This window comes from Podarcis cretensis (assembly GCF_951804945.1).
Source record: "Podarcis cretensis genome assembly, chromosome: 2".
NCBI lineage: Eukaryota > Metazoa > Chordata > Lepidosauria > Squamata > Lacertidae > Podarcis > Podarcis cretensis.
Window position 1 is genome coordinate 29,273,698 of NC_137171.1, and position 14,815 is coordinate 29,288,512.

Genomic DNA, 14,815 nt, shown 5'->3' on the forward strand with positions numbered 1-14,815 from the left:
CCTTTAACAATACATCACCAGTTTTCTGAAGACAGACGTTAACTTAACCAGTCTGCAATCTCCAGGAACCCAACCCTTGGATCCCTTTTTTATGTAAAAAAAACCTGGTGTTACACTGGCTACCTTCTAGCTCTTAGGTATGGAGGCTGGTCTTAGGAACAAGCTAACTTATTTTGGTCAGAAGATCAACAATTTCGTATTTGACTCCTTTGAGAACTCTTGGATGGATGCCACCTGGACCTGGCAATTTGTCAGTTTTTATTTTGCCTGTTAGGCCTAGAACTTAGTCTCTTGTCACCATTATTTCCTTCAGTCCCTCAGACTTCCTTCCTGCAAAAGTTAATTCAGGCACAGGGATCTCCCTTATATCTTCCACTGTGAAGACAGATGCAAATAATTCATTCAGCTTCTCTGCAATCTTATCCTCCTTTAGCACAACTTTGATTCCTTTGTAATCCAAGGGTCCAACCCCTCCCTAGCCAGCTTCTATAGCTGAGCTTCAAATTTTGCACTCCAAACAACCTCCAAGCATTATGGAGTGATTTGACCATATGACTTAATACTGAAATGTTCAAAACTCCAATAAGAGCTTCTTGGACACACACTACCACATCAAGGTGAAATTTTCAGCCTGTGTCACATAACAATTTTTGTCACTGAAATGAAAGAAGCTTCATTGTATAATAATTCAGATAAAACTCTCATGAGCTAATTCAGATCTTAAAAGAGTGGAGGGAATTTTGACACATGAATAATGTGGAACGCAACATAGAAAGTGGTAGTTTGGGCAACAGGTATTGTGTTTAGAGCAGGATAGGACAACACAAGAATCTTATGGGGTTGGGTGTGGGACGGTGGAGAGATGCAAAAGCCTAAATATGGGCTCTGCATCAAGATCTTGCATTATTTCTCCTAGGCTAATCTGCAAGATTAGAGAAGGTTATTCTGATTATAGACCACTATCTTGGTATAAACCTGAATTTTTATTCTGGGAGAAGAGACATCTTTGACAATACAGTGGTACCTCAGTTTTCGAACGTCTCCGTTGACAAACATTTCGGTTTTTGCTTAAGTTTTCGAACATGCCCTGGAAGTTGCTTAAGTTTTCGAACATGCCCTGGAAGTCGAACATACCATGTGGCTTCCACTGAGTAAAAGATCCTAAGGCCTAGCTGTCGGCTGTTGAGTTTTCAGTTTTTTAACGTTTCAGAACTCGAACCGTCTTCCGGAACTGATTACTGTACGTTCGAAAACCGAGCTACCACTGTACTAGCTTATCAAGCCTCCAAAAATCTTACTAAGTAGCCAGCTATCACTTGACTTTCAAATGCAGCTCAAGCGTTTTAGCTCGTTTGTTGACATTCCAATTGCACACGTCACTTTAATCAGATAAGAAGGGGGTTCCACTTAATCACAAGAACACATTGCATAGATTTTGTTTAACACCGCAAAACTACATGTTCTAGCAAGTGCTACTGGATTAAACTGCTTGCGTTTCATAAGGATACAGATCAAGAGACAAGAGAGCAGGAGAAAATGGAATGGCCTTTAAGATTACAGAGTTGAGATCTGCAGATAGAATGCATTTATCAAAAACCGAAGCAAACGAAACCAGATTGCAGGAGTTAGTTCTCAAGAATGGATACTGTATTAACCCACTTCCTTGTCTTGGAGCAGCATTTCTCAGAGAGTGTGCCAGGATCAACCCAGTGGGCCTTGGGCTACTTTCAAGTGGGCCTTAGTGCCACAGCCCACCCTGTAACTCCTAGGTGTGCCATTGTCTTTTGCTTGGACCAAAACCAGCACCAGCAACTACCTGCATGGTGATTAAGGGTGGCTGGGGGAAGAGCAGTTTGGAGCAGGCAGGTGGCAAGAAAAGTCTCCCTTCTATAAAAGGGAAAGGACTGGAGGACATGTTGAAGAGATGAAGGAAGTGAGAGGTACGTGGTTAGCATTTATTATAATTATGAATAGTAAATAAACTGGGAACAGAAAAGGAGGAGGTACAAAAGGAAAGATATTGTAGGAGGAATAAGTGAAGGTAAGCAGACCATAGAGGAGGTAGAAAAGAAACCTGGAAGTTGGTGGGGGCTGAATATGGTACAAATCGAGTGTGAAAGAAGAAGGGGAGAAGGAATCACAGATGATGACTAAAAATAGTTTCTCACAAGCATATGGGAGTGGGAAGGAGGAAATATAAAAGAAAAAGACTCCCTCTGCCCCCACTTAGGGAGCCTCTGGACCATGGGTAGGCAACCTAAGGCCCGAGGGCTGGATGCAGCCCAATCGCCTTCTATATCCAGCCTGCGGACGGTCCGGGAATCAGCGTGTTTTTACATGAGTAGAATGTGTCCTTTTATTTAAAATGCATCTCTGGGTTATTTGTGGGGCATAGGGATTTGTTCATTTCCCCCCCAAAATACAGTCCGGTTCCCCACAAGGTCTGAGGGACAGTGGACCAGCCCCCTGCTGAAAAAGTTTGCTGACCCCTGCGCTGGATCAGCAAATTCTGCCTAAAATGGGAAGGCTGTCATGGTAACTCCAGAGCAAGTCTCTGCACTTAGACTGAGGAACAATGCTGTGGCAAAGAATTTAGCCATTTTCAAAGATGGGTTGAACATCAGCAGAAAGCAAGGTTATTAACTGCCCACTAGTTATGTCAAACTCCATTTTTTAACTGGTGGGCCTCAGTAGTTTTCAGCCATCTTAAGTAGGCCCTGGTGATAGAAAGTTTGAGAACCTCCGTTTTTAAAAATCTATTTTTAGTTGCAGCACTTTATAAAAGTCAAAAATCTAAAAGTGAAAGAGAGCAACAGCACAACAGTAGTATACATGTCTACTTAGAAGTAGGTTCCACTAAGTTCAACAGATCTAACTCAGACTAAAATGACAAAGAACTAACACTGATGTAGCTACACGGGCTTAAAATGCTTTGTCTTTTTAAAAGGTTGCCAAGACGATTAGTCTCTTTTAAAAATATAATTCGTGTTTGGTTTTTTTAATACTAAACAGGTCTGGAAACATAAATTTTACAAGGTTATTGAAAATTCTTCAATAAATCTCAGGGTCTGTAATCTTTAACTGTTACAAGAAGAGCTCACAAAGCTCTCAATTAGCCGTATATAGTTTTACGTAAATAGTAAAGTAAACCATGCTTTCATGTTACTCTTATTCTTCCTCTTCATTAGATATACATTGCTTAACACATACCCTCCGCCATTTAACAGATGCACATAGGGACATTGTGTATTTATCAACACTCTTATTAGCATAAATGCTGCCTTGGATACAAATTTAATAAATAAATGCTCAAATGTATCACCCTATTTATGCACTGCTAAAAACTCTTCTTGAGTGTCTGCTCAATGCCAAATTCACAGCCTCTGCAACAAGAACATTACTAAACCTACCATAATTTCCTTTTATTTACTTTAAAATTTGCACTCTGCGTTTCAGTCTTCAACGAGTTTTTTTCTCTTAAAATGCAAGGCATATCAGATAATAATATCTATTTGCACTTAGAATCATAGAGTTGGAAGAGACCACAAGGGCCATCGAGTCCAACCCCCTGCCAAGCAGAACAGCTTTCAGCAGCATTTATTATATTATTTATTTGGTCATTTTGTTTTAAGTCTCCCCATACCATGGTTCTCTCGGCAACATACAAACAACAGGATGTTAACAATTTAAACCATTAAATCCTTATGATGCCATTTAGTACAACCCTTTAAAAAAAAGGAGAAGAAAAAGGCAAAGCACAAACTAGAACCAGATAGGGAGTAAACTTCAGCCATAATCAAATCACAGATGAGCTAAAGAGCACCCCAACCATAATATTATTATTATTATTTTAAGGTTAAAAGTTGGAATTTGAATCCTCCATAGCTAATATCAGGACAGCACAGGGTGCAGAGAGCGGAGAGGGAAGTCCCATTGCGCACATGGAAGCCCTAGGCTTCTTCACACTTAACTATAAGCCACGGTTTATATGAATGTGCTGTGTGTGCTGGTAAATGCTGCTAAATTGCTCCTGTTTTACTCCAACCTCCCTGGAGCCAGGAGAAAGAAGCCTCAAGATTTAGCTTAGCGTTATGTATGAACTACTTCTTGTGGTCTGTTTCTCTCAAACAAACAATGAGTGGTAAGCCAAGAACAAAACTTGGGTTCTGCTCATGCTTTGTTTGGAGAGAAACGAACCACAAGTGCTGGTTTGCATGCAACACTGAGTCAAGACTCATGGTTTGTTGTTCCCGTCTCCAAGCTCAGCAGAGCAAAATGGGAACAATTCAGCAGTATGTACTAGAATGCTGCTCAATCATGGTAAGCTAAAAACCACAGTTTACCATGACATGTGATTTGAACCAGCCCATTATGTGTTGGGCACACAAATCCTACCCTTACAAATATGTTATTTTGGGGTGTGGGTGGGTGTATGTAACACTTTTATATTAACCCAAACCAACAGGGCCACTATGGAGTTGCTTTACATTCATTCCATGGTGTGTAACACTTGGGCTATATTTCAAAGTATTTTATACAGTGCTTTAAAATCAGCTATGGGCCATGACTCCCTGATGAAAACCACTACACTTCAAATTCTGTCGGCGTTCTTTAGGTGACATTTTGATCTCCTTTTAACAACTTTTCAGGGTCAACCTCAAGATAATTAAATGTGTATCAAGGGGTTGGTGGGGTTCTTCTTAATATAAGCTTCCATTTTAGCAGAAAGATTGCCAGGGCATGATTCCGACCAGGGCTTCATTCCTCCAGCTTCTTGTGAATGCTAGGACACAGCCTTGAAACCTGTGAAATGGTAATAAGAAAGGGAGTGCAACCCTTGAGAATGTGTGGAGTTTGGTTCTTTACTGAGTAGCACTGGATTTCAAAAGCAGGCTAAAGACACCCAGTACCTCTTTTTCTCCTTAAGCCGCCACTGGAGACTGCAGATCAGTCCAAAGTGTGTGCAAGGTGTGTGAAAAGCAGTTCCATGTGGTACAGCATTGGCGCCAACTCCCTGGGACCCTGGGTGCCTGAGCACCCACAAAATCCCCCCTCTGAAGGGGCCGGGCACCCACAAATTTTGGTGCCAGGGCCATGCATGCCCTGGGCACCCACAGTCGCAGGGCCAAGCTGGCACTCCTGTAGTACAGAATGTGCTGCAGTTGGTTTGAGAACATTTCCCTTAAGTCTCGCTCAAGTGATGCAATGCTCACAAAGCTGACTCATGAGATAGTTATTCTTTTTCTTTAAGGTGGTTGGTGGTGGGGAAATCCCAGGAATGTTACTGAATTGCTGCTACACTTAAACAAGCAGGCAGAGTCAGTAAATGAAGTTGCCAAAGGGATCCTCAGGCCATCTAAAAGGGGGGAAAGGCTTTCAGGGAAAGCTTTCCCCTAGGGCTTTATTGAGGTTCAGGTGTTAGCAACTATAAAAAAGCAAGAAGCAATTAAGTTCTGCTTGCTAGCTCAAGTCCCTGGGGTGGGAGGGATGAAAGTAGCCAACCTGCACTACAGGACACAAAAGCTAGCAGCACAAATACATAAGAGAAATAATGTACATGGCTGACCAAACTCTCATATGGTTTGAACAAATGACATTGGCCAAAACATGTAGGAGATTTTCCACACCTGCCTAGGGCCAGCTGAAGCAGCCAGGGCAGGAAAACAGGCATATTAGGAGCACGACAGCGCCTACAAATCTACTAACTTTTGGGCAAATTGCCAAGCAGAAGGTTAAAAAAAAAACCATTGCCCATGAGAAAATACCACTTCACATAACTCTCTCTGGTTTTGCCCTTAAAATTTTTTCATTGTTCACTTAGAAACGTACAATCTGAATGTGACAGACAGGTGTTTGGAAGAATCGGTGTGTCATACAGATACACTCAGAATACAGGTGGGATTGGCTGCAGTTCCCTGTGAAATGTAAATGTGGAAGAAAACCTGGTGGGGTTTTTTTTTGCTGCCTATTGTATGACTTAAAAGTGGTTCTTAATTGTGTTATTCTGTGTTGGATGGAAGAATCCTGTGACCTCTTAAAGACTCAACTGTTTGAATTAAGGCATTGGCTTTAAAGAGTCAACTTTGTAAGATACGGTTGATGAATCAGGATCTTGCCTACAAAAGCTCATGCCACAGTTACATCTGCATACAGATAGGCTGCTAAGTAGACACTTAAGTCAATGGGATTCAAATGCCCTAATTATAGTCTTAGAATTCCCCATGAAGCCAATGGATCAAGTCTGCAACGACTAACTAAACTGGTTGAAAGCCTTTGTCTAAAAATTGGAATGCTCTACTTTCTATTATTTATTTATTTTCCAATTCTTTACTCATCCAAGCACAGGTTAAAAAGGTAAAGGTACCCCTGCCCATACGGGCCAGTCGTGTCCGACTCTAGGGTTGCGCACCCATCTCGCTTAAGAGGCCGGGGGCCAGCGCTGCCTGAAGACACTTCCGGGTCACATGGCCAGCGTGACGAAGCTGCTCTGGCGAACCAGCACCAGCGCAGCACACGGAAACGCCGTTTACCTTCCCGCTATAAAGCGGTACCTATTTATCTACTTGCACTTAAGAGTGCTTTCGAACTGCTAGGTGGGCAGGAGCTGGGACCAAAAGACGGGAGCTCACCCCGCCGCGGGGATTCGAACCGCTGACCATACGATCAGCAAGTCCTAGGCGCTGAGGTTTTACCCACAGCGCCACCCGTGTCCCAAGCACAGGTTACATTAACTAAAATACAGTCTATAAAATAAAACCACAAAATAGATGCAACTAATAGCAAAATTTATGGGGAAGACAACTAAAAATTCATACTCCGCTTCCAAAGGTCAGAGTAAACAGGCGTAGCCAACAAAAGATGTAATGTCAGTACCAGACTCTCACTATGGGCTGAGAATTCCACAATTTTTGAGCTGCCACATACACCTCTGTGGATGGCAGCATTACCAACAAGTGCTCCTCCACCCATCTTGATACCCAAAATGGTGGATATAGGAGAAGTTTCTTCAGCTATTTGGGACCCCAGGTCTTTTAGAGCTTTATACATTAATGTAAACACAAATAGGCAACCAGTACAGGTGCTTCTGGGACTTGCCAATCAGAAGGTCGGCGGTTTGAATCCCCTCAATGGGGTGAGCTCCTGTTGCTCGGTCCCTGCTCCTGCCAACCTAGCAGTTCATAAGCACGTCAAAGTGCAAGTACCTTCCAGTGGGAAGGTAAACGGCATTTCCATGCGCTGCTCTGGTTCACCAGAAGCGGCTTAGTCATGCTGGCCACATGACCCGGAAGCTGTACACTGGCTCCCTCAGCCAATAAAGCGAGATGAGCGCCGCAACCCCAGAGTCAGTCACGACTGGACCTAATGATCAGGGGTCCCTTTACCTTTTATACAGGTGCTTCAGGTCAGGCGTGATATGACTCTTTGCAGTCATACCAGATTGCAACTGGTCCAGAATGAGGCAGCCAGTCTCCAAAGAGTCTTTAAGGGCAGCCCCAAGTAGAATGTACTGCAGTAATCCAATCTGGAGGTTACAGTGGCCAAGTCCAAACAGGACTGTAGTTGGTAAACCAGCCAGAGCTGGAAACAGGCATTCCTAGTCACCAAGGCCACCTGAGCCTGTGGTGACAATATTGAAGCCAGGAGTATTTCCTGCAGATCTACTCCTTCAAGGGAAGTGCAATCCCATCCAAAACAGGTTGCAACCCCATTGTCTGTGCTTAGGAACACAACACCTCCATCTTGTCTGGATTCAATGTCAATTTCCTCATCAACACCCAGCCCTTTGAGCACCAGCCTTCCAATAAGAAGGTATGGAGAGATAGAGCTGGATGTCATCCATGTGTTAATGACACCTTACTCCAGAACAGATGTTACCTCCCCAACAGCTACATATGAATATTAAAAGAGAATGGGGGCAGAATGCACCCCTGAAGCATGGCACAGGTCAGTGCCCATGGCACAATGTAATTCTATGGAACAAAACTCCCAAATCGAAAACAGAACCATCACAAAATGGTGCCCCACCACCACCACCACCACTTGGGGTCTGTCCAGGAGAGTAAAAAGGTAAAGGTAAAGATACCCCTGCCCGAAGGCCAGTCGTGTCCGACTCTAGGGTTGTGCGCTCATCTCACTTAAGAGGCCGGGGGCCAGCACTGTCCAGAGACACTTCCGGGTCATGTGGCCAGCGTGACTAAGCTGCTCTGGTGAGCCGGCACCAGCGCAGCACACGGAAACGCCGTTTACCTTCCCGCTAGAAAGCGGTACCTATTTATCTACTTGCAGTTTTTAGGGGTGCTTTCGAACTGTTAGGGGGGCAGGAGCTGGGACCGAAAGACGGGAGCTCACCCTGCCGCGGGGATTCGAACCGCCGACCATGAGATCGGCAAGCCCTAGGCGCTGAGGATTTACCCACAGCGCCACCTGCGTCCCGTGTCCAGGAGAGTACCGAGGTCCAAATTATCAAAAGCTGCAGGCAGATGAAGAATAATGAGCAGAGTTTGACTCCCTTCATCTCTCTCCCGACACAAGTCAACCACCAGGGAAACCAAAGCAGTTTTGATGCAATGGCTGGACCTGCATCAATTCAGGTTGATCTGGATAATCAGCTTCTTCCAAGCATGCTTGAAGCTCAACCACCACCTCCCTCTCAAAGTACCTTGCCCCCAAAGGGACATTCGAGAGTGGTTTATAATTGTCAAACTTTTTTTTGTTTACTCATTTGGGATTTGCTAATGTAGCTTTGAAACATACATCTATACACTGTGAAGTGTAGTGCTGGAACATCTTTGCTATTAAAGATAGGTTTGAAAATTTTTATTATTATTATTTAGGCAATCCAAAGAGGCTATTTGAGACGGGAGGAGGGGTGGAATCACAAGTTGTGTTTATCATCTAGTTGTCAGTAAATCAGCAGCCTGTATCTGGCTCATCATTGTAAGGAAGATGTTTCATGTCACAGCTTCTTAAGCAGTGCGCCTTGTGACAGCCCTTCATGCTTCACATGTCATAGAACGATAATGCGCTTGTGTCTTAATTCAAAGAGCTGCTTTGCAGGCTGCCTTCGGCAGACGAGAGCATTTCCTGACATATTTTCTAAACTTCAAGAGCAATGCCAACCTCAGCGAACAAGATTTTGCCATTCTCCCCCCCCACACACCTCTGCTACCACCCAATGCCACAGCCATGACAACAACATGCACAATTACACTTTGCTTACCTGCCAAGGCTTTTTCATAGTTCTTCCCCATGGAAATGAAGTTCCGGAGGCTGGGGTTGAACTGCTCCATTATAGTCTACAAAGAAAGAAAAACACACAAACAAACAATGCATTAGCAATTCAAACATTCTGCTGAGAAAGCGACTAAAAGTGTTGTACTCCTTGTGTACACATGTGTGAATACAAGAGAGAGGCTGAGTCACACTATCCTACGAAATACAGCCTCGGAAACAGAATCTTCCCACAGACACGCAACACACGCCATGTGACAGAGACAACACAAGCCAACAAGTCAAGCGACATTTTACAAGGCAATGGATGCATTTACACAATTCGGTCCAGGATTCTAAGTCAGCAGTTATGTACGAGAGGAATTCCAGACACCACAAAGCTCCCTCCTGGATGACTATTTTGCCAGGGCATAAACAAAATGAAGCATAAACCAGTATAAGGAAGCAGCAGCAGAAGAAGAAAATCAAAAGATGTAGGATTAGAACAGCTGGCAATTGGGCACTAACTCTTCAATCTGTAGACACAAAGCAAGGAAAAACATTGACAATAATAGCAAACTTAAATTTGGCCAGACTTAGAAATGTGTTTATTTGTATTCGTTATATGCATTCGCCTCGGTTCTCCTACAGAACATTGTGCAGGGGACTGGCTAACATTGCTATATATTTTATACATTTAAACCATGCCTGCAAGTTCCAGTCGAATACAAGGGCCCTGGATGGGCAAAGCACTGCAAGGCAGAAGCCTGCTTCTGTATTTAGCACCTCATGATGAGAAAGAATAATTGAGGAACCTTCATTTTTTCTTTTATAGTCATCACCGGCTTCCTGACAGAGATTCTTTATAGGCAAAGCATTCGACTTAGCAAATTCTTAACCCATTCTGTCTAGTAGGCGGTGTCAGTATACTGGGGTTTCAGATTTTAACACCTTGTTATACATGTGGAACTGTTACCACTTATTGTAAATATACGAACAATGCAATTTATTTAAAAACATATTTACTCCTAATGGATATGTGAGAGAGACAGAGAACATGTGAGAGTAAGATCAACCGCACACAGGCCTTTCTGGTTCATTTCAAAATATCCCATCCCTGAGATCTGCCTTCACATTTAAGTTTGAGCTCTTTTAAGAAAATGGTTTTTCCATCCACCAGCTTCTTTAGCTTATTTTATTCTTGTAAAAACAGACAAGGAAAAACACATTCACTACTGCTATGTTTGGCCAGGCTAGAAAATGCAGGGCAACAGTGTCTAACGAGAATTACATAGTGTGCCAAGCAGAAGAGTTCATACATTTTGGTTTAAAGGTGCCATTTAACAGTTGGAGAACTCGTTTAAGTTTAAGGATAACAATTCATACCCTCCCTTTCTGAATTAAGATGCTCTCCAGAAAAGCTGCAGAACAGTCAATAAAAGAAATAAATACAATTCAAAATTAAGACAGCAATATACAAACAGTAATTAAAAACAGTATCAGCAGAGACAAGAAGTTCTAAAAGGCTTCAGGATTAAGCTCCATGCACCAACTACAAAGTAACAATGCATTTCATGACTGGCCAATGTGGTGCCCTTCAGATGTTGTTGAACTATAATTCCCATCATCCCTAACCAATGGCCATTCTGGCAGGAGCTAATGGAAGTGGGAGTCTGGAAGGAAAACAATGTGGCTGCATTAATAATAAGGCCACTCTGCATAAAAGTCACTGCCACTCCATCATGACCAAAGACAGTTGGAGTTATGTCATGTGGTCTAACTGGAGATACATTTTAATGTATACCTTAAGTCCTGACAAAATACTTGGGAGACAATCTAGCTCTATTCCTCCTTGCCATCAGAATCAGGTCATGCTGTGAAGAAGCAGGTCCAGTGCCTGAAGGCAGTAACGAGATAGATGAGGGCCAAGAAACTGAGACTGACCCCTGGTAAGATATCAGGAGCGAGCCAGCAGTAAATCACACTGTGCAAGTTGGAGCTAATTCTCTATTAACAAAACACAATTGACACAAGAGTGGCCAGGCATAATGAGCACAGTAACTTATCTCCAATAGGTCTTGCCCCAATGAAGCAGTTGCATTGACTGAAGGTCCCCCTTCTCCCCATAGCTGCCTAAGTCCATTCCTTTTCCAGGGTTTTTTCCAAGCTATCAGAAACTGTGTTTGTGCATTACCAAGCTTGTCACAGCAGGAGGGGGAGACACCTGTGATTCTTCACAAGCCTGACAAGCCAGTGTAGTGTAGTGGCTAAGAGCGGTGGACTCGTAATCTGGTGAACTGGGTTCGATTCCCCGCTCCTCCACATGCAGCTGCTGGGTGACCTTGGGCCAGTCACACTTCTTTGAAGTCTCTCAGCCTCACTCACCTCACAGAGTGTTTGTTGTGGGGGAGGAAGGGAAAGGAGAATGTTAGCCGCTTTGAGACTCCTTAGGGCAGTGATAAAGTGGGATATCAAATCCAAACGCCTCCTCTTCTTCCTCTTCGTCTCTGCCTCTTGGTCTCCCTCATGCCACTCTCCTGCCTCAGCTTCTGACTGATTCTGGACCTCTCTCTGCCACAGACTCTCCAAGCTCACTAATCCTTGCTACCTCTTCAAGTTCTGACACTTCCTCCTCTCAGTCTTCTCCTTCTTCTTCCTCTTTTTTGTCTCACCAATCCCCAAGCTCTGAGCCCTCTTTCCCTGGGGGTTCCTCAGCTTGTACCTCCCACCATTACTTTGCATCAAACCCATCCATAACATAAGACAGAGGTGCTGAGGACGGGCAGTTCCCATGTCCAGGAAGCAGACAGATGACCTGTTCTAAACATGGTTGCACTCCCCTTCATGGAGCAGATTTATAGTATGGAAGTGCTTCTCTGTCACTTGATGCCTAGGTGACACAGAATGCCAGTTGCCTCCTGTGGTGCTTCCTAGACTGACCCAGTAACCCATGGCCTGGTAGCCTCCCATTTAGATTGTAATGAACTCTACATGGAGTTACCTTGAAGACTGTTCAGAGCTGCAAACAGCCACCAGAGTGTTAAATGGCATGGCTTATTCTAACCATAGAACCTGTTTTATGAGAGCAGCACTGGTTACCACGTGTATGGCAATAACTTGGGAACCAAATACTTGGATCACCTCTCCATGTATCAACTTGCTTGGATCCCTCAGATTTATAGGAGAGGACCTTCTGGAGGCGATACATCAGGTGGTGATAATCTATGTTCTGTGGTGGCACTCTACCTGTGGAACTCCTCGTCAGAAAAACAGCTGGCATCTACATTGCATGGGTGGAAGGTATCTGTTCACCAAGACATTTGGGCACAGTATATCAGTGTTGCCCATTTGTAATGGAGAATGCTTTCTGTTGTTCACATGGATTCTAGGACTAGTCTTAAGTTTGTTATACAGTGGTACCTCGGGTTACATACGCTTCAGGTTACATACGCTTCAGGTTATACACTCCACTAACCCAGAAATAGTGCTTCAGGTTAATAACTTTGCTTCAGGATAAGAACAGAAGTCGGGCTCTGGCGGTGCAGCAGCAGGAGGCCCTATTAGCTAAAGTGATGCTTCAGGTTAAGAACAGTTTCAGGTTAAGTACGGACTTCCAGAACGAATTAAGTACTTAACCTGAAGTACCACTGTATTGTGTTTTAATAATTTTTGCCCATAAACTATCCTGAGGTTATTTATTACAGAGAATGGTATAGAAATTAATTGACTGAATGCATGAGTGAATAACAGAAGCACCAAACTGGCTCAGTAGCAGGTAAGAAAAAATGGCAAATTGTTGAGCATTGTGACTATTTTTCTTTGGAGACCTCACCTCATTGGTCTGCAGCAAAGACTTTCCAGTGCTTTTGTTCGCCAGAAAAATTAACTTTTGAAGCAGCAGCTCATTAAGTAACTTGCTCATAGATCAAAGTGCAAGAACAAAGCATGCATCCACAGCCAGGACATTTTACTTTGCTATTCTTGACCCTTAAACATGTAGACAGGATTTCTGCTAGCTAGCAAGGGGAAACATAGGTTTAGGTAGGTTTATGGACCTCATTTTTATGGTCTTAGACATGTGCACCCCTAACCCTCACATGATCAAAACAAAGAATGGCAAAGTTCATTAGAAAATGTTGAAACTTGATAAACAACTGGATAAAGATCAAGCCCAAGCTTACCTAGAATTTGAACAGGCCAGATTCAAAGGCTAGCCAATACGATTGCCATTTTATACATGATATATATATTTTCTGTTGAAGGCACCAAGAAAGAGAGGGGAAACAAGCCACAAAATGAGAGGTTTCAAGGACAAGAAGAACTCTCACCTCCAGTTACCAAACTATGTACTTTTAGACTTCTACATAATCACCAAAGAGAATGGCTCTTTGTTAAGTGTGTCACAAGCTGTGAATGAGTCTCTTGCCTACCTTAGCTCTACCATCCAGAAAGTCATTCAATCACTTTGTAACTATGGCACCTTACAAATGAGATGAGGAATTTACTAACTGATTTTTGTAGGAAGCAGAACTAATTCTGTGCTTTCTGATTGAGAATCTAACCCCTGTACTAATGGAAATTTCATATTGCAGTAAGGAAAGCCACAGGCAGATAACAGAGGACTTGGGAAACAGCCTAGTAACAGAACAACAAGTTCACTGCACAGTTCATGGAACTTTTATATTAAAAGTCTGCGTGATCTCTAATGCATGAATTTTGTCTTCTTTTTCCTTCATAGGTTAGCATCTACAATGGATGATATTTTCCTCAATATTTTCAAAAATGTTAATTTTCTACTATGACTACATTTTTAATGAATTAACACATTGGCTAACTGACCAGTGGCTCTCTTACAAATTAATAAAAACAAGCCATCTGGGCATTTCCACAGTTACGACCTGACCAGTCACATACAAATTCTCTTTTCCTATCACTTCTCTACTGCTGAAATACTATCCTAGGATATTAACATACCATGCACACGGACTCTTCAAGACAAGTAAGTAAAAGGCAACAGGGGGAAAGATGCTGGGGTAGTTTTGGCCACTAACTGGAATTCAGAACTGGCATTCACCAACACTGCATCCGATCCAGAATGGGTTTCCCTTCCATGTGAACTTGCCAAGGGTTTTTAATCCTGATAAAAGTACTTAAGACATGAACGGAAGCCCAAGCTTACCTGGTAATGGTAGCAACAGCAAGGGAGGGAGGCTGGGAAATAACCTCACCCAATGCTATCAACCATTTTACTAATATTCTAGTCTGTATTATTTGATGAAATCAAGTCACTGGGGAGCAGTTTAGACACCTGGAAACATTCCAGTTTAAGAATGAATTTTCCTGGATGCGTACATTAAAAAATGCCGCTCAGAAAAGCCACACAGAGAGAGAGCTTTTTCTCAAGTTCATTTTGAGCTCCTTATAAAAATCACGTATATGTTATCCACAGGAAGAGAAAGAGTTCTGGGTTCTCCCCACTACCAACACCATCTCTCAGGGGAAGCAAAAAACTCTTACAGAACAAGGGTTCAAAGAGAATCTGGATTTTCACTGCAACCCAATGGCCTTTTGTAGAACTGGAACTCTAACTACGAACCCGTGTGCC

General features: G+C 43.0%; 1 protein-coding gene across 5 annotated transcripts in view; it reads right to left on the bottom strand.

The window, feature by feature from the left end:
• Nucleotides 1–14,815, bottom strand: part of BAIAP2 (BAR/IMD domain containing adaptor protein 2) — a 137,002-nt gene that overhangs the window by 93,242 nt on the left and 28,945 nt on the right. For all 5 annotated transcript variants that reach the window (XR_013835808.1, XM_079965500.1, XM_079965503.1 and 2 more), the window contains exon 2: nucleotides 9,221–9,296. Coding sequence is in view for 4 of the 5 variants with exons in the window: in XM_079965500.1 (XP_079821626.1) it covers nucleotides 9,221–9,296 (76 nt within the window). In the remaining variant the exon portion in view is untranslated. The remainder of the gene's footprint in view (nucleotides 1–9,220; nucleotides 9,297–14,815) is intronic.